At 38.4% G+C, this 26661-nt stretch overlaps 1 protein-coding gene across 2 annotated transcripts; it reads right to left on the bottom strand.

Moving 5' to 3' along the window:
* Positions 1-185: 185 nt before the first annotated feature.
* On the bottom strand, positions 186-25625 carry LOC143857754 (MADS-box transcription factor 23-like). Of its 2 annotated transcripts, none has more exons than XM_077368218.1 (8): positions 25444-25625; positions 2899-2974; positions 1963-2024; positions 963-1062; positions 821-862; positions 646-729; positions 358-512; positions 186-253 (listed from the first exon to the last, which is right to left on the bottom strand). In XM_077368218.1, exons 1-8 carry the CDS (start codon positions 25623-25625, stop codon positions 238-240), a joined length of 717 nt encoding a protein of 238 aa, XP_077224333.1. In that variant the 3' UTR covers positions 186-237. The 2 variants fall into 2 exon arrangements, with proteins under 2 accessions (XP_077224333.1, XP_077224334.1); XM_077368219.1 differs by having other exon boundaries at positions 238-256.
* Between the last annotated feature and the right edge of the window lie 1036 nt (positions 25626-26661).

Raw genomic sequence — 26661 nt, 5'->3', positions numbered from 1 at the left:
GAACTCCCAAATAACTACAAACACCATGCACATCTGTGCTTTTTTATTACTACATATCTTTACATAGAATATTGATTTCTTTGATCATGTGACACATGACACCAGATTTAAAGAACTTGTGTTGCACAGTCATCCTACTGTAGTGTAGCATACATATCACTTGATGATTGAACCTTGGTTATGGTAATGATATGAGGTGAAGTAACATCCCCTTCTATGGTTCATAAATCTGCTTCTCTAATGCAATTGCAATCTGCTACAAATTTCAAGGAAATATGAGTTGGGATCAAAATTGGATAGATATATTTCCTACACTTATTTGAATTTTCAAGAAGATTGGAGAGGAAAATATTTTACCCCAACTTCACAGTTCTTGCTGGTGTCTCATAGTTTTCTTGTTGAGGCTGGCTTAGTTGGAGATTGACAGGTACATGCAAGTCTTCTGTAATGGTAAATCCACTTGGAAGAATTGAATTTATGTTTAGACCATTTAACTCTCTTGTTGCATAAACCTGAGGCCGGAGAGATTTGAGTTATTGCTTAGGCTGACTACAATTGAAATATAAAACTACAAAAGGTTTAATGTGTTTGGTTCAAAAATTTGTAGACGTATTTGATGTTCATATTAGCTGTCCAAACCAGTACCTTTTTATATAATTCCATGTTTTCTTGACGAATGAGGTTTACCGTCTTAGACAGTTCCATATTTTCTTGATGAATTATGTTCCCCTGCAAATAACAAGCGAAGATTAGCTACTTGAAGGGCATCGCACTTAAAGCAAAAGAATATGATAAATGTTGCCCACTGTTTTGGATTGACCTTTCGGTTCAATTCTTGAATTTCTTCAGTTCGAATTTGTTCCTGCAAAAATGAACGACGACATTACAATCTATGCATGTGATTTATATGAAATTTGGGAGGATCAAAGAGAAGCATTATATGAGGCCTAGTGTCTTAGGACCTTTTTCATTCTAACACCCTGCAGACTCATTTGCAATTGATTCTCTAGATTTTGTAGGTCCTTGACACTCAAACCTGAAAGCTCTTCCCCCATCAACTGCCTGCAATTTTCATGATCAGAATAAATAGTATGTTACCAGTCTAAAAGTCATATTTCAAGTGTGAGATATTAATTTGCATCCAGCATAATGTGACAGGAAAGATTATGTCTTTTATTGATTACAATTCTTTTGCTAGAATATGAGGTATACAATGTGTTTATTTCGTTTTTTTGATAAGTTGAAAGCAATTTTGTCGATTGATAAACCATAAATTCGAATTATGTTTTCGAAGCACAAATAAGTTTGGTAGTAAAGGATTATAACTAGCACTTTTAGATGTGTCTGCTAATCAGTGTATGTTACATTATAAACAAACTGTAAATTTGTAAATAATTTTTTTTCTTAATCTCCTGATATTATAACTAGCACTTTTAGATGTGTCTACAAATCAGCATATGTTGCATTATAAGGAAATTGTAAATTGTTAAGTACTTTTTGTCTTAATCTCCTGATGTGTCTGCACAACCTTTCACTATATTCTTGCTTGTTTTGGAATATGTTTACCATGGGGGATGCAATTTTTATTTTGGTACGTAGTACTTATAACCTTTGTACTTTTTCACACCTTATGTAATTAATGAATAAATGCCTGTCTCCCATTTCATAAATACGGATCATTTCTATAAACATTTGGTTTTTATATCATGTGTGAGTCGCACGCCTTTTTCAAGGCATTGCTAAAAAATTCGTAGGATATTTTGTCTCTATAAACTCCACGCAGTCTTACATATGCACCCTTTTTCTAACTTGAATGTTCCAATACCTTAAATCAAGTTACTAGTAGTCAGTCTTTGAATATTTTCATTGGTATAATGGATTAAATTCATATGGAATAACTTCAATGATTTTATTGATATAAGTTACTCTAATATGAACGTAATTGGGGTTGAAATTTTTTACCGATGACTCTCTTGCAACTGCTGTAATTGTTGCGTCAAGCTCGCTGCTTCCCTTTTCCAAAACTATTGAATCCAAGGGCACAAGATTTAGTACATTCAGTGCATGCTTGAAAAAAATTCATCCGCATAAATATATAGATCTAACATAAACTTTAATTGGCATGATTTAGAAATTGACATTCTTTTAAGTTGAATGATATCTCCAATGTGGTGGTTGATTCATGGCCATGCGGTAGAAAATTTAGATTCTCCCTACAAAAATTATTTCAAATCTAAAACCATAGCCATGAGGTAGAAAATTTAGATTTTCACTGCCCAAACTATTTTCAATCTAAAACCAAAGTCAACCAACATTTGAATTTTGATTTTCATTATTTTCAAGCATCATCTTTTCATTCAAGTTCCAGTAAACTGAATTATACATTGCAGTGCCTATTAATGCAGTTTATGGAGAATGCAGTGTATCTATCTTCTTCTTTCATGGTATCATATTAGTCTTTTATTCCTCCTGTTTCAATGGGTTTATATTCCACAAGCCTACATTGGTTGAACATTGACGTATCAGATTATACTGTCCCTATATAGAAACACCAACATTCATAAGATTCGAGGCTCTTTGACTCTTGGTTGATTACAAATTTATTGTTATGATCATGGCATGATTCGAAATAGAAACTCAAATGGTCATTGCTTCGAAATAGAAACTCAAATGGTCATTGTTTCTTCACATTTTTAGGTAATTCTAAACATAAACTCTTTTGGTTTAGCTTTTGTTATTTCCTGTATGAGAAATGCCTTCTTTTAACTTATGAGTCATCAGGCAGTACAAAAATGTAAAAATCTGATGGTTATCGACAATTTTTATTCCTCAACATGTATTTATTATCGCAGGACAATTTGCAGAAGAAAATGTATTTAATTTTTATGGAAGGCATACCTTGACTTCTGAAGTTGGGTTTAACACATGACACTGCTCTTTTGTTTTCTTGTACCGATCGATTACTGATTTCATGCTGATAATAATAGAGAAAACACTTGTCAGTATTGTTTTCGTAATTATATTGGTTAAGATATCATCATGCATGCAATCCCTAAAGACAAGATTATATGCCTTATCTTAGAAGATCAAAATATCCTACACCTTGGGTTAAGTCGTTGGCTATCTGTAAGCTGTGGTGTAGTGATGCATATCCATACAGAGAAGCGACGAAAGAATGGAGAAAGAAAGACTAAGAGAAAATGGGGGAAAAGGGTTGCTCACAGCCTAGAGAGAGAGAAAGAATATATAACTAAGATACACCTCTTCAAATAATATCTAGGGAAGTAGTGTTTCATGCTAGTAGGTGTAACTTTGTACCTGTTTTCTACCATACTGCATCTGAGTAAGTTGATCATTTTTTTGGGGGAGGTAAGCTAGGATTAGACGTCCGACCTCAAGGTCAAAGAACAAAGCCTTTGACCAACTGAGATAGAGGCTCTACCCCGAGTAAGTTGATCATTTTATCTTATCAGGTATATAATAACTTCAATTAGATAGATCAACCTCAAACACAAGCCTAAATGTAGTTCTTTATCTTAAACTTTAGCTTTCATAAGTAATGGTTTACGTGATCCACTGCAATTCTTTCAATTATTATCCTAGTGAAATTTGTAAACAGAGCTTAATACTTTTATGTTCACCATTAAAAATCTAGGTTCAAATTGATTGTTGCTTTATCTGAAATTTAGGAATGACTGGTCATCATCAAGTTCTGAAGCCTTTTGTTTGTTTACTTAGGCAACAATTTATTAAGAAGAAAAGAAATTGCAACAGTGGCGCTGCTTGCCCCACCACTCACTAAACGTCTCTACTGTCCCCATCTTTAGCTAGAGAATTAGTCATCTCATTTACTTCACACAATACATGAAAGAAGGAAGCATCCATATTGGTACAAATATAAAAAATCTCAGTTAAAATATACACTAGGATAACCACTTCACTCACTTGTCTTCAAAGAATTACCTTTTACCATAACTAACTCCCATCACCCGCCCCACCTTGTTTTCCGGAACCCTAGTACCAATCTCCGCCTTGTTCCTTCTTAATCATTGTTAGACGTATTTTACATATTAGGGGTATATTTGTCATTGTCATATATCATAAGATTCAACTATGCAAGTAGAAGAAGATGATTTTTCATTTAAGATTTCAAGTACATTAAGTACAAACAAGCTATTGGCATTGTAGCCATTTACTACAAACACATTATTCTTACAACTAATCGCCTAGCGGATTATTCTTAGAAACAAATTAAAGGGGATTCAGTCAATGTAATTAAGTGGCTACAAGGTTGACAGAAGAACCCTTGGAGGTTTGAATCATATTTCGATGAGGAATATACAAGAACTTTGGCCATACCCTATCAACATGTTCGTCGGTCAGCAAATGAGTGGCAGATAAGATGGCTAGATTGGGAGTGTTTAAGGAGTGTTAGCCCAAGGGTTCTCATAGGTTCATTCAATCACCTTGTTTTGATGATTAACAAACTCAAATTGATTAGTCGTTTATGGACTAATCGTTTGCCTTGAGTGTTGTGCTATAGATAGGTAATTCACAGGTCATCCATGCTAGCACACACCATTGATGGCCTATGCTTGAAGATGGACCAAACACAATGCAAATGGGCTAAAGCATACTTAAATCAATCATACCTTGGAGGATCAACCAAGGAGAAGCTCAACATTAGTTATCTCAAAGCATTGAACAAACAAAGGAAGATCAATGAAGGCCAAAGCTTGTGGATCAACAACTTGCAAAGGAACTTGAACCAAATGGTGCCATCATCCTTGGAAGGTGTCAAGCAAATAAGTTCAACCTTGAAGATCCCAAAGCAAGCCATGCACTAAAGAGAAGATCAAGCAATGACTACCTCAAGAGTTCATCCAAGAGAGTGGTAAAAATGGTAGATTATATCACCTATCTCTCTTGTGTTTTCTCTAGTCAAGGCACATCTTAAAACCCCTAAAAAAATATTTTTCAAAGAGACCAATAAGCTTAAAGAAGGACATAAATGGATAAGTGAATGGCCATGGTGGTGTACCAACATGTTGGGACCCATATGACATTCCATCACATTTGACCAAAAATCGAGTTCCGAAGGCCAACCTGAACCAACAACTAAATCCTATCAAAACTTGTTTAAAATATTTTAAAATATTTTTAAAAATATTTTTAACAGATAGCTCTCATTTTTCTTATATCTGTAGAGTATAAGAACATCAAAATCCGACAAGAAACGAAGGAGATATGGATTTTACAAGATAAGAATATCCTGCTGAAAATGGCCTACTCGGAACTCCTGAGAATTATTCTCGGAGCTCCGAGCTCGGAACTCTGAGATAATTTCTCGGAGCTCCGAGAAATGGTTCAGGTTAAAAAATAAACCTGTAACGTATCTTGACCTCCCCTATATATATATGAACCTTGGGGCCTTTAGGAACTTACTCAATGGTTAAACTTAACATTCTTTGAGCATTTAAAGGCATATTTACTACATTCCATCAAGATTTTCACTCTCTCCTTCTCTCTTGTGTTTCGTCTTTAGATTGTTCTTGAGAAACCTTAGAGCTTTTATTTGTTCATCCTTTTCTTGAGTGAGAGTGAGGGATATTTACATGTAATCAGCCTACTAAGAGGCAAGCAAGCTACATCTTCAACTCTTTGTTGTACTTGGCAACAAAGGGTGCCGTAGAAGACCCTTGGAGCTTGGAATCTCGGTTTGTATTTGACGAAAGGGGCGCCGTATTTAAGTCCCTTAGGGCGGTGGTGCTTGTTGTAATCGGCCGGTGTGGCGAAGAAGTTATTAGTGAATTCCTCAAGAGATCAACTTGGGAAGAGTGGAGTAGGTCTTGGGTTTAAGACCGAACCACTATAAAAATCTTGTGTGCAATCTTCTTCTCCACCTTGGTGCAATCTCTCACTCCCTCTCTCTCTCTCACTATATGTTTGCTTGCATTTTCTTATCTTTACTTAAGTGAGTGATTAGCATAGGCATTTATCATACATATTATTACCATTCTAATTAGGCCAAATTACATTGTTAATTAAGTTTGTGAATCAACTTGAATTTTGAGCTCACACTATTTGTAATATTCATTTAAGCTCAACTAACTAAACTTAATTAACTAAGGGATAAAACTAGGGTGATTTTGGAAAAAGTTTTTCAAAAGGTAAAAGTCTTATAAACAACCTATTCACCCCCTTTCTAGGTTGCCAAACCGGACTTCTATTTGGATTTCACTAAATTTGGACTACACTTGAAAATAACTATAAAGAAAATATTTGTCTTATAGCATTAGAAGAAATAGAAAATGATTCTTCAAATGAACAAAATGAAATATCTCTTGATGAACTCCAAGAAGCATTTTAAAATTTATATCAAGAATCCCACAAGCAGATGTTGAAAAATATAACTCTTAGTAAGTCAGTTGCTTCTACTTCCAAAGAGGTTAAAAAGTTGGAAAGAGAGTTTAATGATTTATTGATTAAAGAAAAGAGATTGATTGAAGAAAATGAAAAATTGGAAAAAGACAACTTGGTGTTGATTGAAGAATGTAAATTCTTGGAAGAAGAGAATGAAAAACTAAGAATTAATTCTACTCAAGAAATTAGAACTTTGAAAGAAGAAATGAATGACATGAGGTCTAAAAATGAAATATTGGTTTTGGAAAACCAAAATTTACAAGAAGTAAATCATAAATGTTGTCATCAATCTTCTTGTAATGAGTATAGTAGTCCTACTTGTTCTTCCATTTCTTGTGACTATTGTGGTAGATTTGGACACTATAAAATCAAGTGTAGATATAGGTTTGTGAAAAATGTTAAACTTATATGGATAAGAAAAGATTCATTGTATAACACAAACCTAGTTGGACCCAAGTTGGTTTGGGTTCCAAAACCTCCAACATGAATATATCTTGCTTATCTTAGTATTAGGGGTATGTGTTTTAATTTGAAAATCTTTTGAAAAATATATTATAGATACCACGAGCTTATCTTTGATTGATTCCCATGTATCTATATGTATATGATCTTAATTGATGAATATCTTTTTGAAAATATTCAAAGTTTATATGCTTAAACTTGTGTACCATGAGACTTTGACATGTTGTACTTATTTACAATATCTATTGGAAAAGGTTCCCTAGATATCCCATTTTGATATCTAGTTTATATTTGAGCTTCGATGTGAAAATTATTAGAAAATATGTTTCTAGATACATGTGTACATCTTAAACTATCTCTATGTATCTAGGTTGAGCCTAATGATGACATCATTAGAAAATGTAGTATAGATACAATAGGCTTATATTGCTTGATTGGTACGTATCTATATGAAAAGCCACCATAACTTATACCCCCTTGCACTTAGTATTCATCCACATGAAAAGCCACAATAGAGAACTTAATGTGAAAATCATATCTATGCTTAAATGATTATCAACCTCACCATTGTCCATGAGTTCATGTTAAACTCATAAGTATACATCTTTCATACTTGAACTCTAGTTTGGACAAAATTGGCTTTTGCTAGTTTATTAGGCATTTATATATCATTTCTAACAAAACTAAGAGATTAAATGCCATGTCTAGGAAAACTTATTCAAATCCTTTCTTAGACATCTCTTGTGCCCTAGGTGAGCTAATATGTTTATAAATTATTATGCACGTAGTTGTCCTTCAAACCCATTCACAAGACTTTCGTATTATGTGCTAAATGGTTATCATTAAATGTAATAAGAAATCTTAATGGGTTAAAGTAGATGTGTTCCAAAAGCTTAAAGTGGATATCCTCTCATGACTAAGATGAACCTTGAAATTTAGATGAAATTATTTAGTCATGGTAGTTCATTTTGGAATACATGTGTCCAAGGTGTTCTCTCTTGAAGAATATTTTCTAAGTCCTTGGATCTTTGCCTAAATTCATATAAGAATATATTATACAGGGAAGTTGAAAATGAGGCTAGATTCAATGTATGAAACTCATTTGAGTAAAATTAAAAACGTTATAAGAATCTAGTATCATTGTTAGGCATTTACCCATTATGGTGGTTGGCATGCAATACATTATGATGCGGACATGTGTCTCCCACACATTTTGGTTTTTTATGGGCTTATGCACTTTTGTGCTTAATGCCTTACCATTATATATGTGGTTTGTAGATGTGATGCAAATGTTTGGACCATGCACCCTATGTGTCATGTTCCTTGTATCCAAACATGGTAGACTATCTATGAATGCTTTAAAATGTCATATCTTGCTCATGATTATCTATAGTGGTATGCTTTCACTTGCATGAGCCATGGATGTCTCTCTCAGACATAGTTCTATAGTCTATTCCTCCTTCGTCTGAGTCTTATAGATTTAAGCAAAATTGGCATATTTATATAATCTATCGTTATCACCCCTTGTATGATATTAGCTATATGGTAAAGATGTTGAATTTTAAAGTTAAAAGCTACTTAATTGGTGCTTTTAGCCTTGTTACTTGTTAAGAAAGAGATTGTACCCTCACCTTTAATCAATGCATCTAATTTTGGCTTCTTGCCAGCATCTTAACCATGATAAGCCTTGCGTGCTTTGAAATGTTATATATATATATATATATATATATATATATATAATATATATATACACATAGTTAGGGGGAGCATGGTCTGCTAGATTATCATCTCCTTTGGGTATCATTTGATTACCCCTAGCAATCATGCATTTGTAGCCCAAGGGTTGTTTTTTAACTAATCATCTCTCAAACCCTTGGTGACTCTGTGTTTGGATAGCCCTTTGGATTCATACCTGGTATGAGTCTCTAACAAAGGGGGAGCAATATGTGTAAATATCTGTCATTTTCATCTTATCATATGATGTTTGATATGGGTATTACATTTTATATATTAAGTATACTCATTTGCAGCCCTATTGCTTCATTTGTATTGTAGTTGGGTTTGTCTTATACTTTCATTTTTGAGATCATATCTCATTTATGGCAAGTACCCTTAGCTTGAGCCTTAGTGTCATATCCTCTTAGGCTTCATACTTATATTGGATAATCAATTTGGTTAGATCTTAAATTTGGTATCATTTATTCCAAGAATAAGTAATCTATTCTAGAGCTATATCTTGTAGAATCTCTAGAACTCCTTCATAGGACCATACCATAGTCGATTTTCCTATTCCCTATGAAAAGATCTCCTTATCACGTGCTTGTAAAGTGATTTATTCTATATATTCATGATAAGTTTTATTGGCCATGTATTCTCTTTTATATTTTTGGCCTATTATGCCTTGTCATGCCTTACCTCATACGTTTCACCTAAGGCCAATGACAAATCTTTAGGAGGAGAGCTAATTATTGCTATCTTTACATTTGTATGGATCACGGTAAGATGTTTACACTGTCCATTCCAACATTTCCCCACCAATTGTGCTTTATGTTGCATATCTTAACAAAAAAAAAAAAATGGGGGGGGGGGTCTTATCAGGCTAAACTTTACATTTACTCTATTTCCTTCATGATAAGTATAACATGAGCTTTATTTTGCCATATTATTCTTGTGAAATTAATTACGGGTCATAGGGTTATTCAATTTTTGATTTTATTCATATATCTTACAAATTTGAGCTAAAATGTAATGTTTCTTTATTTTTTTTCCAACATAGACTTGATTTACATTTGGTATCTTGTTTCTATGTTGTTATGCTCTTATCATGGCATCTATACCTTGTTTATCTTGTATTCATGATAAGAAGTTAGGGGGAGCATCTATATTCATTGAATATCATTCATGCTTTGTATTGTGCTTAACTGTTAATCCTTCCTTTTTGCTTATGCTAAAAGGGGGAGAATTATGAAATTGATTAGATGTCCATAATTCATATGAATTCTATACTATAATTTGGTAAATTTAACTTACACATATGTTGAGGGGGAGTTGTAATCATTATCTTGTTTATCTAATCCTCATAAGAGGTTCCTCCCACGTATCTAATCAATTTAGTTTGTCGTCATAAAAAGTGGGAGATTGTTAGCCTATGGGTTCTCATGGGTTCAATCAATCACCTTGTTTTGATGATTAACAAACTCAAATTGATTAGTCGTTTATGGACTGATCGTTTGCCTTGAGTATTGTGCTATAGACAGGTAATTCACAGGTCAATCTATGCTAGCACACACCATTGATGGCCTATGCTTGAAGATGGACCAAACACAATGCAAATGAGCTAAAGCATACTTGGATCAAAAATACCTTGGAGGATCAACCAAGGAGAAGCTCAACATTACTTATCTCAAAGCATTGAACAAACAAAGGAAGATCAATGAAGGCCAAAGCTTGTGGATCAACAACTTGCAAAGGAGCTTGAACCAAATGGTGGCATCATCCGTGGAAGGTGTCAAGCAAAAAAGCTCAACCTTGAAGATCCCAAAGCAAGCCATGCACTAAAGAGAAGATCAAGCAATGGCTACCTCAAAAGTTCATTCAAGAGAGTGGTAAAAAGGGTAGATTGTATCACCTATCTCTCTTGTGTTTTCTCTAGTCAAAGCACATTTCAAAACCCCTAAAAATATATTTTTTCAAAGAGACCAATAAGCTTAAAGGACAAAAATGCATAAGTGAATGGCCATGGTGGTGTACCAACATGTTGGGACCCATATGGCATTCCATCACATTTGAACAAAAATCGAGTTTCGAAGGCCAACCTGGACCAGTAACTAAATCCTTTCAAAACTTGTTTAAAATATTTTAAAATATTTTTAAAAATATTTTTAACAGATAGCTCTCATTTTTCTTATATCCGTAGAGAATAAGAACGTCGAAATCCGACAAGAAACGAAGAAGATATGAATTTTACAAGATAAGAATATCCTGCTGAAAATGGCCTACTCGGAACTCCGAGATAATTTCTCGGAGCTTTGAAAAATGGTCCACGTTCAAAAATAAACCTGTAACGTTCCACTCGGAACTCCGTGCGCGGACTCCGAGAAGACCGTTGGGGAGCCTAAAAAAAGGCATATCTTGACCTCCCCTATATATATGAACCTTGGGGCCTTTGGGAACTTAATGGTTAAACCTAACATTCTTTGAGCATTTAAAGGCATATTTGCTACATTCTACCAAGATTTTTACTCTCCCCTTCTCTCTTGTGCCTTGACTTTAGTTGTTCTTGAGAGACCTTAGAGCTTTTATTTGTTCATCTTTTTCTTGAGTGAGAGTGAGGGATATTTACATGTAATCAGCCTACTAAGAGGCAAGCAAGCTACATCTTCAACTCTTTATTGTACTTGGCAACAAAGGGCGCCGTAGAAGACCCTTGGAGCTTGGAATCTCGGTTTGTATTTGGCGAAAGGGGCACCATATTTTAGTCCCTTGGAGCGGTGGTGCTCATTGTAATCGGCCGGTGTGGCGAAGAAGATTATTAGTGGATTCCTCAAGAGATCAACTTGGGAAGAGTGGAGTAGGTCTTAGGTTTAAGACCGAACCACTATAAAAATCTTGTGTGCAATCTTCTTCTCCATCTTGGTGCAATCTCTCACTTCCTCTCTCACTCACTATATGTTTGTTTGCATTTTCTTATCTTTACTTAAGTGAGTAATTAGCATAGGCATTTATCATATATATCATTACCATTCTAATTAGGCCAAATTACATTGTTAATTAAGTTTGTGAATCAACTTGAATTTTGAGCTTACGCTATTTGTAATATTCATTTAAGCTCAACTAACTAAACTTAATTAACTAAGGGATAAAACTAGGGTGATTTTGGGAAAAGTTTTTCAAAAGGTAAAAGTCTTCTAAACAACCTATTCACCCCCACTAGGTTGCCAAACCGGACTTATATTTGGATTTCAAGGTGACTCTAGCCCTTTATGACAATCCTTTACTTTCTCTATTTGTACTTTCTATGTAATTTGGCCACCTCAGTCTTTCTTTTTAATAAAATTGGCGATCATTCAAAATAAAAATAAAAATAAAAATAATCACCTTATCGGATTCAAGGGTGAGCTTCAGACCATTCTTGTTGAGAAGCGCTCCTGACACCAAGTTTCGTCCTATTACGACACATGCAGCACCTTCTGGAGTGCAAGTACCTTTCCTGAAGTTAACTTCAGTAGGACCTTGCTTTTACCAATGACTTTTGAGGATTGAGTTTCCCATGAAGACTTGATCTCCTTCTTTAATAGTGGTGTAGTGCTAGAAAGAGGTTCGATCTCCACAAATGTGCTTAGTAGCACCAGTATACAGAACCCACTCCTTTGGATTTTTCATCAAATTTACCTCAGTCAAAACCGCTACAATCACATCCGGCTTGGTTAGAATAGCCTTAGCACTGTACGAACTAGTCTTTCTGTGTCAGCAATCCTTCTTGTATTGTCAGGATTTTCACATTCAAAACAGACCCCTTTCTTCATTTGTGTAGGTTTCTTGAACTTGTTATCCTTTATGGTTTTCAGGTTCTTAAACCTATCACTCTTAGTTTCAACTATGTTTGCTTTAGAGGTAACCTCTTTGGCCTTCTGTTGTTTGTCTTTAAGTATGTTTTTCTCTTCAATCTTAATCTGAACAACTACTTGGTCTATAATCCATTCCTTTATCTTGTGCTTCATTCCGATTTTAAAATCTTTCCAAGACAACAACAATTTCTCAATGAGAGAACCTGCCACGAATGATTCATATAACTTCATACCTTCCGTAGACAATTCTCCAACTAGGAATTGATACTCATCTATTTGGGCAGAAATTGTTTTTCCATCTTTCATTGCAAAGTCTAAGAAGTTTCCTATGATATACTTCCTATTTCCAGCATCCTCTAATTCATATTTAGTTACTAAGGCATTCCATATTTCACTAGCATGTTCATAGGAGTAATAAACATTGTAAAGCTCATTTGATAATCCATTCAGTAAATGATTTTTGCTGATGTAGTCATTGTGATTCAAAGTAGAAAAATCAGGAGCATCTTCCCGTGTTTTTGGTTGGGTGAGAACATAAGTTGTGCTAGTTTGTTGCAGGGCAAAAAAGGATTCGTTGTTTCCACCACTTGTAGTTCAAACTAGTAAAATGTTCTATTTTTGAGAAGTATGGAATAGTAGTTAGAACTCTGTTTACAATAGGGGTGGGAAGGATAGAAGTTGAAGTTTGATTCTCAAAAGCCATACTTAGAACCACCTTAGTATTGTGCTCAGACACGAAGGAATGAAGGAAAAAGAAGATAAACCAAAACAAGAACAGAAACTGTATTTCTCATTGCAAAACAGAATTCGTGAGAATAGAGGTGTTTGCAATAGTGCTTTGATCTCTCTCTTATATAGAGGAAAATATGTCTGTTGGAGGAGACATAAATACAATTAAGAGGCTCGAAAGTTTCTCTCTCAACAATCATATTTGTGACTGTTGGAGATGAAGCGTTCCACACACTTAATGGGTATTGATTGGGAAAATCTCTACAAAAGGTCATACACTCTCCCGTACCTAAAATGTCTCTGACCAGACGATGCTACATACACGCTACAGGAGACACATGAGGGGATCTGCGGAGAGCATCTAGGAGGCAAAGCTCTGGCCATCAAGGTATTGCTTAGGAGCCTATATTGGCCGACCCTGAGGCAAGACGCTCTGAATCTGGTAAAGAAATGCGAGAGGTGTTAGAAATTCTCGTCTACTAGTCACCAACCAGCCATTCCAATGGCCCCTATAATCAGCCCGCTCCCTTTTGCTGTATGGGGAATGGACATCTTAGGTCCCTTCCCACCAGCTCCAGGAGGGCGAGAGTTTGTGGTAGTCACCATAGACTACTTCACGAAGTGGGTGGAGGTAGAGCCCCTCGCCAAGATCACCGAACAAAACATCCAAGCATTTTTCTGGGAATCCGTGGTTTGTCGATTTGGAATCCCTCGAGTTCTGATAACGGACAATGGTAAACAGTTCGATAACAAAAGTTTCCAAAAATTCTGTGTAGACCTCAAGATTGAGCAGTGGTTCACCTTCGTGGCCCACCCTCAGACCAATGGACAGACAGAAGTCACGAACAGAATCCTCCTTCAAGGCATCAAGAAGAGGTTGGATGAAAAGGCATGATGATGGGCCGACGAATTGTACCATGTCTTATGGGCATACCACACTACTCCGCGCACCGCGACGCGAGAATCCCCCTTTAACCTAACTTTTGGAACTGAGGCCATAATCCCTATCGACATCGGCGTCCCCTCTCTGCGGGTAACCTGCTTCAACGAGCAACTGAACGAGGGAGGGCTCGGTGCCAATCTAGACCTACTCGAAGAAGTCCGTGGAGAGTCCCAGATTCGAGCCGCGACATATAAATAGAGGGTGTCTCGCTACCACGACACCAAAATCCACCCTAGAGAACATCGCGTGGGTGATCTGGTCTTGAGAAAAGCTGTCGTATCCCAACCCAGAAAAGTCAGAAAATTCTCCCCCACTTGGGAGGGGCTGTATAAAGTGGTAGAAGTGATCCAACCTGGCAGTTACAAGTTGGAGACCCTCGACGAGCACCAGCTCCCCCATGCTTGGAACTCCAAAAACCTGAGGAAGTACTATCAGTAGCATCCTTACGAGAAAGAAGAAAGTGAAAAAGAATACAGATGTAATCGCATTGGTTTTTTTTACGATTAATGAAAAATACTACCGCATTTTGCAAGTCACCAACCCATTCGCCTCGCACTAATATTAACTTGGTTCGCTTCGTCCATTTCCATTAAGGCCGGAAATACATTTCTGGTCGGGATAAGTTGAAGTAGAAAACCAAAAAAACTTTTAATGAAAGCCCAAGTCATTCAGCTCGGGCTAACTTGGTTCGCTTTGACCATTTCCATTAAGGCCGGAAATACATTTCTGGTCGGGATAAGTTGAAGTAGAAAACCGAAAAAACTTTTAATGAAAGCCCAAGTCATTTAGCTCGGGCTAACTTTGTTCGCTTCGACCATTTCCATTAAGGCCGGAAATACATTTCTGGTGGGGATAAGTTGAAGTAGAAAACCATAAAACTTTTAATGAAAGCCCAAGTCATTCAGCTCGGGCTAACTTGGTTCGCTTCGACCATTTCTAGTAAGGCCGGAAATACATTTATGGTCGGGATAAGTTGAAGTAGAAAACAAAAAAACTTTTAATGAAAGCCCAAGTCATTCAGCTCGGGCTAACTTGGTTCACCTCAGCCATTCACATTGAGACCGGAAATATATTTTTGGTCGGAAGAGGCTAAAGTAGGGAACCTAAGATCTTTTGAGAAGGCCTAATTCTTTCAGTTCGGATTTATACCATTCACCCCAGCCGTTCTTATTGAACTTAACGATGTACTTCAAATGGATCGACATTCACCCCGAATTAAAGCAAACAGGGTGAACATAAACATACGTGGGCGGACTCAAACACTTGTAAAAATTCACAAAATATATTCCATTCAAAAAGCCCTATGGGTGTTGTACAACTTGGCCCAAGGCCGACCCAACGAGTCCTAAAATAAGAGGAACGATACATAACAAGACGAAGAGAGATAGAGTTCACGAAGAGGCATCAATGGTCCCCTGATTCGCAGTTGGATCGGACTGAGTTGGAGCCAGGAGTTCCACTTCTGAGACAGCGAGGACGGGAGATTGACCCTGATCGGTCTCCTGATAGTTTTCTTCCGGCACAGGAAGGAGCTCATCATCAAGGTCCAAGTCAGAAAACTTCGCCCTGACAAGGGACTTGCACTCGTCAAAACCATCCCTAACGACACAATGGCTAGGTTGACCAGCTCGTCCTCCTTGGCCTGCACCGCTTTGGCCAGAGTAGACTGGTGATTCCCTTGCCGTTTTTCTGCAAAATTAACGGCCTTTCTCGTCAACTCCTTATGCTCCTTAAGTTCCTCGGTCAAACGCTCGATGGTAGCCCTCTCCTCCGCAGCAATCGTCTCCAAGTCGGCCTTGTCTTTCTCCAACTTACCGACTTTCTCTTCAGACGAGGTCAGCGTCTTGGAAAAGTAGGCACACTTATCCGCTATATCGGTCCAATAGCATCTGAGCTGAAAAACCATATGAACTAAAGTAAGGTTCCCAATCATGATCCAAGACTAATGAACAAGCCGAACACATTAAGAAGAAGGGTACCTGGTAAAGAGCACCAAAACCACCTGCCTCAACCATCTCGTGGTTCTCATGAAGGATTCGAAGCTGGTCCTTGTGTAAACGGCTCTTCGAGATGATCTCATGAGCAACCCAGGTATCGTCTAGGCCGCAGTCATCCTTTTTCACTCCCCACTTCGGGCGAAAAGAAGTATTCGCCCCTACCCGAGTAGTAAGTGCCGCCTCTAAGCCAAGGACATGCGTGTCATCATCTCCAGAACGGGTGGTTTGACTGGCCGAAGATCCCTCAACCACCTTTACGGATTTAGGAGCTTTGCTGCCCTTGTCACATGGGATGGCTTTTCCTTTAACTTGAGCGGTAGGGGCAACCGGTTCAGGCACCTTTCTCTTCTGGCCATCGCTCTTCCCAAGGACGGACTGACGCACCTTCTCCCAGGCTGACTGCTTCTGCATCTTTGCACCAAAAAAAAAAACGTAAGTATCGAAGATCAGTCCAGGCTAAGGAAACCTAATGAAAGAAGCGCAAGTAACTAAGAACGACCTACGATACCTATGTGTTCGGGAGGCGGCACTAATCCCGATCTCAACCAAAACCTCCTTCCTGGAAAACTCCGAGCAATGGATAAGACCATTCTGACGGATCTCATCATGGATCATTGTTAGGGTCACCTCGTCCTCATCATCTAAATTCGGTTTACGACTCATGGTCTTCGTGTTCAGAAAAGACCAATTAGTTGAGATCAGCCATCCTTCCTCAGAGCTGGCATAGAAGAACCTGCTCTTCCAAGTGTGTATGGAGGTCGGAATATCGGTGATCATCCTCATTTCAGGTCGTTGGCTGATATAAATCCAACCTCCCAATCGATGGCTTTTCAGTTGAGCACACCTTTTGAAGAGAGGCATAGACAAGTTCCATTGAAGACGGAACCGTAAAAGATAGGCAAAGCCGGCTAAAGTCCTCCACGAGTTCGGCACCACTTGAGCAGGGGCCAGGCCGTAGAATCTCAGCACTGCGGCTATAAAGGAATTAATCGGTAGCCTAAAATCAGTCTTCATGGCCTCTTCGTATATACACAAGTTGACTCTATCGTTACACGCCCTGTCCCACTCTATAGCAACTCTCAAAGTAAATCGATCAGGAATACAGTACCGATCTCAAACATCACTAAGTCGAGAGACATCAAGGGTGTTTTCCACCCGAGCAGCTGCGGTACCTTCTCTAATACCGCCCTCCATCCTTGCCGTAGCCACGATGTCGACTGCCCTGCTCCCACTACAGGAAACAGACGCTCTCCTATCAAGGTTACCTTCTTCATTACCTTCTTCGTCTCCATCGCTATCAGAAGTTGGGTAGTCCGGATTCTCAACCAGGACAGGACTCAGATTCAGGTCCACAATGACCTCGTCCGAACCTATATCTACCTCCTCCTCGTCACCTTCAGGGTCTACAACTACATCAGCTGGCCGGCCAGCCATGGCCTGATGCCCTCTCAAACCTAAGTCCGTTCTCGTTCTCTCCGACGAACCCGAACTGGTGCCGCTTGAGGAGAAAGTTCCTCCCGAGGACGAACCTGAGCTAGACCCTGGACCGGACTCCGAACTAGAACTACTACACATAAGCGGCGAAAGAAAAATAGAAAATGATCTAGAGAATTACCTATGGATAATATGACCCCGAGCTCAAGCAAGCCGCACCGAACTGTGCAAAAGAAACAAATTGCACTAGCAGAGCAACAAGGAAAACAAAAATTACGGGTGGTAAAAATGAGACCCCGCAGGCCCTTTTATATGCCAACCTGTCAGACGGCCAGTCAAATCCGCGATCCGTTGAGCGCCACGCGGCATGGTATTTAATTAAGACTTGAAAAACGAAGAGTCAAGTGCCAGAAGGAAAATAAAAATACCAGAAATGGAATGAGAATGGAGGAAAGTCCGGAAAGGGAATGAATAAAAATCCACTCACCAAAAACTACAAACTATGGGAGATCGTACAAAAGTTCAGATCATCTAGAGCTGTGGTGGATATAACGCAATGCCCTAAACGACAAAAGTTCTGATAGTCCGAAGCCGTGGTGGATATAACACAATCCACTAAACGACAAAAGTTCAGATCGTCTGAAGCCATGGTGGATATAACGCAATCCACTAAACGTCAAAAGTTCAGATCGTCTGGAGCCGTGGTGGATATAACGCAATCCACTATACGACAAAAGTCCAGACCATTCGGAACCGGGGTGGATATAACACAATCCACTAAACGACAAAAGTTCAGATCGTCCGGAGCCGTGGTGTATATAACGCAATCCACTAAATGAAAATAGTTCAGATCGTCTGAAGCCATGGTGGATATAACGCAATCCACTAAACGACAAAAGTCAAGATCGTCTGAAGCCGGGGTGGATATAACGCAATCCACTAAACGACATAAGTCTAGATCGTCTGGAGCCGGGGTGGATATAACGCAATCCACTAAACGACAAAAGTTCAGATCGTCTGGAGCCGATCTGAATTCAAGAAACAAGAATATCCAATTCGTCTGAAGCCGATCTGAATAACTTCAACTGGCCTGAGTGTTGAATATAGAAGTCAATTTTCCAGATCGTCTAAAGCCGATCTGAAGAACTTCAACCGGCCTGAGTGTTGAATACAGAAATCAATTTTCAAGATCGCCCGAAGCCGATCTGAATTCAAGAAACAAGAATATCCAATTCGTCTGAAGCCGATCTGAATAACTTCAACCGGCCTGAGTGTTGAATACAGAAGTCAATTTTCTAGATCGTCTAAAGCCGATATGAGTAACTTCAACCGGCCTGAGTGTTGAATATAGAAATCAATTTTCCAGATCGCCCGAAGCTGATCTGAATTCAAGAAACAAGAATATCCAATTTGTCTGAAGCCGATTTGAATAATTTTAACCGGCCCGAGTGTTGAATACATAAGTCAACCAGATCGTCTAAAGCTGATCTGAATAACTTCAATCGGCCTGAGTGTTGAATAAAGAAATCAATTTTTCAGATTACCCGAAGCCGATCTGAATTCAAGAAACAAGAATATCCAGTTTGTTTGGAGCCGATCTGGGGAACCCCAGTTCATCGAAGACTTGGCCACCTCCTGTGTAAACGCCCAAGAAAACTTCCCCAAGTCATTACAAGGACTTGAAGAACTGGGGGGAAATGATGGGGTATGAGAAACAGCTCCAATCATCATACGACACGTGGCACTAGGGCAAACCCATAAAGCCCTCATTCCCTAAAGGGTATCACGGTCATTGCACCAAGAAAAAGAGAGAATCATGTACTCACCTCACCCAACCTTGGGCCTACACCTGTCCAAGGGTAAGGAAACAAGGGCAAAACTTCATCCAATAACAGGACGACACCTGTCTCAAAAGGGTAAATCAATAAACTGACACTCAAAGCCTCACTATAAATAGCCCTCATAAGACAAGGTAAGGGACTCGAATCCCAAAAAATCACTGTTTATAGATTTGATATGCTCAGTTGTACCCATCACTGACTTGAGTGTCGAAGGGCCTGTTCGGAGTTACGACTCTAGGTTGGTCTTCTGACCTCGTGTTCTACTGTGCAGGTCATAACCTTTTAATCAGTTCAGCAATTAGGACTCGTCAAATCAGCTCCTTCGTCACTGCCCTATCTGTTACCAATTCTGGGCGTAACAGGTATCACTTGAAAAAACGCGTGGGAAAGTAAAATCTGATTTGGTTTTAATGAAAAAATAAAACCGTTTTTAGCACTAAAAAGGTCATTTTATTATTCTCAAACTCGGACCTCGGCCACAACCCGGCCTGGTGAGGCAGGCGCGCCCTCGTGTGTTTGTATATGAACTTGTATTCATACAAAACCAAGTCACCCAACAAATTCCAATGCCTCTTGAAAGGCCCAAGCCTTTCCTCCACTCCACCATAAGGATGAGAAACTTTCTCAAAAGTTCCAATGTGGGACTAAATGTTTTTGCATTGTAGTTGAGAGCCATCTCCTCTCACCCCAAGGTCTTGGGTTCAAGTCCCCATAAACCACAAAAGTCACTTGCTTTGAAAACAAGAGGGATCTTTCAAATTTTTGAATCTTTCCTCCAAATTTTAAAGCCACAAGAAAAAGTAGTTTTTGACTTTTCTTTGTTTAAAATCTCTAACAAAGTATGACTTTGATCTAGACCTTGAACCCAAGATTGAGAGGCTTATTTTACATCTTTGAATAGCTGTGGGATGGTTCTTTCATTTCTTTGTGAGTGGGTTAAGGAAACCCTGACTCCATTAGTAATATCAGATTGATTTCATGAGTTGTTCCTGCATCTCTTTGAGATATTAGGTTGAGAAATGTTATCATACTGCACTATCTATTTTTTTTCTCCACGTCTTTATGAGGTTTGATTGAGGAAACCATAGGGCACATAATCCATTCAGCTCATGGGATTTAGGATCATGTTGAGGGTGTTTTTTTGGCTTATGTCTCATTTGTGAGTTGTTTATGATCCGATTGGATCTGAAATTTTCAAATATTTGAAATTGATTTATGTGACTGAATTTTGAGTGACTTAAGACCTATTGAGCAATCAAAATTGTTTTTTAAGGTCTAAATCTCCATTTCAAAAAAACGTTATCCTATTGTGAAGGAATCTAGTTTTGTATACTAGCTTTGCCATTATTATGATATTAGTGTTTTGGGGTCCACCCCATGTAGGCCCCACCCCACTCACGCCACTCTCTTAATCAAAATAGAGAGTCGGTGGGTGGGGTTTCCAACGAGTGAAAAATAGTGGAAACAAAAAAACGAGGAGAGAGAGAGGGAGAAATAGAAAGAGAGAATAAGGGTTTCTCTTGTGCCATCTAGGGTTTGCTTTAGGGTAAATTCTAAAGGGGTTTTTTGGAAGCCCTAATCTCCATTGAAGCTTGAAGTCTTTGCTTGGGAAAGAAAGAAGAGAGAAGAGGAGCCAAAACCTAGGGTTTTGGAGTGGTTCTTGGAGAAGAAGAAGAAGATCTCTCACGCTTGGTTCTTTGAGGTGGGAAAGTGTTCTCTTACAAGGGGTTTGTGAGGTATCTCGTATTTCCTCCAAGATTTGATTGTTAATCTTCTATTCTTGTGTATTCCTCAAGTTTTTGGGAAAACTTGAGAAGAAAGACTTTGTACTTCTCTTTTCTTTTATGGATTTCTTTCGGAGTTTGTCCCGTGGTTTTTCCTTTCACATCGAAGGGTTTTCCATGTTAAATCACGTGTTCTTGATTTGTGTGGTGAATTGCTATTTTTCGTGCTTTATGGTTTTCTTGTCGTTGTTAGTTTCTTGATTGGCAGATAGAAGGGGGGAATTTATCCGCTGCGGTTTATTCGTGTTTCCCCAACAAACTGGTATCAGAGCCAGGTTGGGAGTTTTTCCTTCGTCTGTGGATCAGAAGGATGGAGGCAAGTAGTACATCAAGGATGATTAGCCTAAATGGAGGAAATTGGTTAATCTAGAAAGCCAAGATGGAAGACCTATTATATTCAAGAGACCACTATTTGCCAATTCAAGGAATAGAGAAGAAGCTAGAATCCATTAAAATTGATGAATGGAAGGAGTTGGATCGAAACGTTGTTGCTTGTATCCGACAATGGCTAGATGATGTTGTGTTCCACCATGTGGCAACAGAAACCAGTGCAAGTTCCTTGTGAAAACCTCTGGGGTGTTGCCATATGTTTGCTTCCGCTCATTATATGAAGGGTCTCTTTGCTGAGAGCCTTGTCTATAAAAGGCAATCGATGTTGCTTCTTCTTATTCTCTAGATTATGAAATCTTATGACTTGCACCACACTTGGTCTCCTGAAGCTGGCTTCCTTTCATGAGTATCGTCCTTCTACTATTTCGGTTGCTGGCTTGAGTAGCCGTGTACCCTCCGGTATGTCTCTAGTGACAAAGGGTGGTCTTGCTAGGATTAGGATGGAATATTTCATTCCAGAAAATGTTGTTCTTCGAATATCGAGGGCTGGTGAAGCCGCCTCTAAAGGAAGGGTGATCGAGATTTACCTCTATGAGGCCTTCTTTCACGGTGGGCTTTGCCTTCCATTACATAGATTATTTCAGAGATCATGAGATATTATCAATTGGTTCTGGCTCAATTGAACCCGGAATCTTGGCAGTGCTTTTCTGCCTTTCTTGTTCAAGTGCTGAATTTGAGAAGGTGTATTTCCGTCGATCACTTCCGGCAGTGTTTTCTCATAGGGAGTGCACCGAGCGAGGGCAATACTTTCTTTGGCCAAGAATCTTTGGAGGTTTCTTGTTTAGGATCTGAGATGGCGTATTACCGTCGATCACTTCCGGCAGTGCTTTTTCCGGGGGAGTGCGCCGAGGGAGGGCAATACTTTCTTTGGCCAAGAATCTTTAGAGGTTTTTCGTTTAGGATCATAATCCCTCAGCCTAGGTGGGAGCGGAGGTTCTTTTTTGCTTGGCTCCATGCTGCCGGCGGTAGTATGGACTAAAAAACAAAGATACTTATAGTTCATATATCTGGTCTGTTTTGGACTAAAAAATACATACACTTACAGTTCATATATCTTATCTGTTTTGTGCTCGAAAATACATACACTTACAGTTCATAAATCTAGTCCATTTTGGACTCGAAATTACATACCCTTATAGTTCATAAATCTGGTCCGTTTTGGACTCGAAAATACATGTACTTATCGTCATGGTTTTAAATTTCCGTTTCGGTCCCAATTTCAGCCTTGGTCGAAATTGAAATTTCAGCCGAAATCCTGAAATTTCGGTCGAATCTGGTAAAAAAATAATTAATTCATCATTTCTAAAATTTCGTCCGAAATTACAAGATTCTTTCTGATTTGTAATTCTATATTGGTCATTTATAATTCTTTCTCTCTTACAAGATTTGCCAAATGCACTTGCCCTTGTTATTTAATTTGATTGATTAGATTAGGTTGACAAAAAGGGGGTTGCCTGTTTGGTTTTCCTCCTTTTGTATTAAATTTTGAAAGTTAAATATCTTTTCTAATGATTTTCATGTTAGCTATGGATTACTAATAAGAGCGGGGGAAAGTCTAACTCTATATGAGATTTGCCATCGAGGCAAATTCCAAAGATTGATAAACTTTCCCTTCTAAGGGAAAATTCATCCAACACAAAAGAGGAAAGAGAATAATTTTCTACGAAAAAGGATTCATGGAAAAACTCAAGGTGTTTTGTATGTAAATTTATGTGAAATTTTATGATGAAAAATAACTTCTAGACCTTAAAAAGATTAGACAACATCTCTGCTTCTGACTATCATACTCTTTCCAGGATCCCATAATCTGTAGCCAAATTCTTCATTTTCATCGCCCACAAATATACATGGTTTAGCTTTTATCATCAAGCTGTAACCCCTGCTCTTTGGGCACATGGGCAAAGGATTTACACTCAAACAACTTCACATAAGAGGAGTAAATATCTTTTCCTGTCCATACTCTTTCTAGAATATCAAAACTCAAAGCAATCGAGGGAGATCTATCAATTAAGTAATAAGCAGTGCGAATTGCTTCACCCCAAAATGACTTTGGTAACTTAGCAATCTTCATAATGCATCTGCCTCTCTTAGTAATTGTGCAGTTCATCTCTACCATCCCATTATGCTATGGAGTGCCAAGAACTATCTTCTCATGCCTTCTACCATGTTTAGACTCGTTTCATGTATTCGCTCTCCCATTATCATTACGTAGGCACTTCAAAGGTTTTACTGTCTCTCATTCTACCATAGCATGAAATCGCTGAGAATTTTAGAACACTTGGTCTTTTATTCTCAACAAGTAGCCCATGCTTTCCTCTATGCATCGTCAATAAAGTGACAAAATAGCGATTGCCACCAAGAGACTCCACCTCAATGGGACCACATACATGTTGGAAATGTAAGCTTGACCACTTGACCCTTGACTACTTGACTCTTGGTTTTTCCATTGTCTTGGAAATTGTTACTTCATTGGTAGCTTGCAAGATAGTCTCGACTACATTGGAAATCTAGTTTTTAGGAGTTATTGTTCTATGAACTTAGTTTTATGTTTTGGAATTGTGCAAGTCATTAGCTTTCATATGTTACTGTTCTAGTGGTAGCTTAAGGTCTTGTTAATCTCGGATTTGAAGTATAGGTTATATTTTGGGCCATGTATCTTCTTCATATGTAAGCCATTTTAGTGAAATTTGAAGGGTATTGAGTAGTATAACAACCTAGGCTACTTTCTGTGTGTTTGGCATCAAGAAAATAATTTTCTTCTCATGAAACTCATCTTCTCCCTCCAACATAGTTGGTTTCATTCCAATAATACATAAGAATAAATCATGTCTAAAACATTAAATTTTCTTTATGATGACATATTAATATAAACCCCGTCTTGTTTACCTAATAAACAATCATCACAAGGGTCAAGATGCTTAGCTTTGGCGAAAGAAAAAATGCCTTCTTTGCCAGAATCTGCAACTCCTTCTCACTCATGTGAACAAGACACTTATGCCACATGTTAGAAGAACTGTCTTTGGTAACATTCACCACATCCACTATAAGAAATATAGGTTTTGGCAGCAGACTAAATCAGTAACCGAAAAGCAAAGAACTATATCGCTATAAGTAATTAGCGACGGAAAAGCTCATCTCCAAAAAAGGCATCACTAAAGGTTTTCATACCTCGAACATTCTATCAGATCAAATCCGGGTTGAAGACAACAATCTTCCATAGAAGCAAAAGTAGGACAACTTTTGGTCAAGCAGAGAAAACCCAATACCCAGTTACACCATTTTCTTGCAACACTACAGTACTTAACCAGCATTAATACATTTAACTCCCAACTTTTCCTCAATACCGGCCCTCTGCATAAACATTTGTTGATTCATTTTGAAAACTAGGCAAGCTAACAATCCTTAAACAATCCCTCCACACCCACCACTTAGCCATTTTTCGAGACTCTCATAGTCACATCACATGTAAGCCATCAGAGTCTTCATTGGAATAATAAGGAAACAAAGAATAACCTCCCTATGATAAAGGCCATGATTTCTAAACCAGCAAGTTAGCCACATGCCATGCAGTTCGTATTCATACGATCAACTCTAAAAATATTGAATCCTTTACTATCTATCAATAAAACATGAAACTCTATATCTAATAACTATTATCAAACTTCATCTATGAAAACTAGCAAATAGAAATGAAATATAAATCAGCATCAAACTAAGCAAAGAAAAAAAGAAAGAACCAACGATATTATTCATAAAGTTAAGATGAGAAGATGCATAATCTTATTTAAAAAAAATCAAAATCAAAATGACACGAAAATATTAAGGAATATGAAGAGAAAGGAATAAAAAAAGAGAAGATTAAATTCCATTGACCTGGTGCTCGAGAAATCATAGAGCCTCCCTGTACTCGAAAAGATCATGAAACCCACTTCGGCATCGCATAAAATCGCCAACTCCTCGGCTTTTTTTAGCAATCCGTTTCTTCGCTTCGAAAATGTCACTTGCCTGCTCGAAGAATTATCGATCCTTCTGATAATGATCTTGCCTCGCCCCATCTCAATCGCATAGTTTATATTTCAAAGCCTTTTGAGATCTTATCAAAACACAGTACAAAAATCAGGATTGGAGAAGAAGATCAGAGATGGAAAAAACCTGTTGGAGATTTGGAAAGAACCTGTCCTTTGTCGAGCTTTTTTAATGGCTTCAAACGATGCTTTTTACCCTTTTTATACCAAAAGGGGCGGTTTTAGTCAGAGAAACCTCTAATTTTGCTGTCAAGACGGTTTTAGGTTTTGGTTGAGAGAGAGAGAGAGAGAGAGAGAGAGAGAGAGAGTATTTTAGTATGAAAGGAGCATGGAATCGAGGACGAATCAGAGGCTGTCTAGGGTTTTTAAAGTCGGGTATTTTGATGATGCCGCCTGACTTATAGATCATCAACACGTGGGAATACAAATGTGTAGGTCGACCTTGGGAAAGGAGCTTTTCCAATAAGCAAATAGGGTTGCCCTCATCTTTTTTTTATTTGCCATGGGCTTACTGGACGTAACAAGGTTTTTAAATCATTGAAAAAATGGAGGGAACAATACTTTTAATATTGACATGTGGAAATAGGAATACATTAGTGTTTTGACACTGGATCCACTTTGGATCTGATCACCTATGACTTAGTTACGATCCATAGAGCTCCCTTCTCTTTGGATTCTTAGGCAACATTGTGAAGGATGAGGGATCCATAGAGCTGCCCATCACTGAGAGGCACTGCCCCCAATCAGAGAACGACCATGGCAACTTTCCTGGTCTTCAAGGTTCCATCGGCCGACCAACGTTGAATGCTCTCCTAGCCGTGGTCTAAACTAGCCATCTTAAGATGAAGTTCTCTACTAGTGAGGGAGTGGGAGAAGCCCAAGGAGACCAGGCTGTGGCTCGCAGTTGTTATGTTGCTGCCCTAAACTGAACCAACATGGCCAAGGAGGCTCTCCCTATCAAGTTGCCTGACCTCAGGGATTAGGCTCGAGTTGTCCGAGGCAAGCCGGCTAAAGACTTGACCGCAGTACCATTGTTCGATGGGGACGATGACCGAGCCATCCAAAT

The sequence above is a fragment of the Tasmannia lanceolata genome, unplaced genomic scaffold, assembly GCF_043159265.1.
Source record: "Tasmannia lanceolata isolate RefF3 unplaced genomic scaffold, GAP_Taslan_0.1 ptg000025l, whole genome shotgun sequence".
NCBI classification, from domain to species: Eukaryota; Viridiplantae; Streptophyta; class Magnoliopsida; order Canellales; family Winteraceae; genus Tasmannia; species Tasmannia lanceolata.
This window is presented reverse-complemented; position numbering and strand designations above follow the sequence as displayed.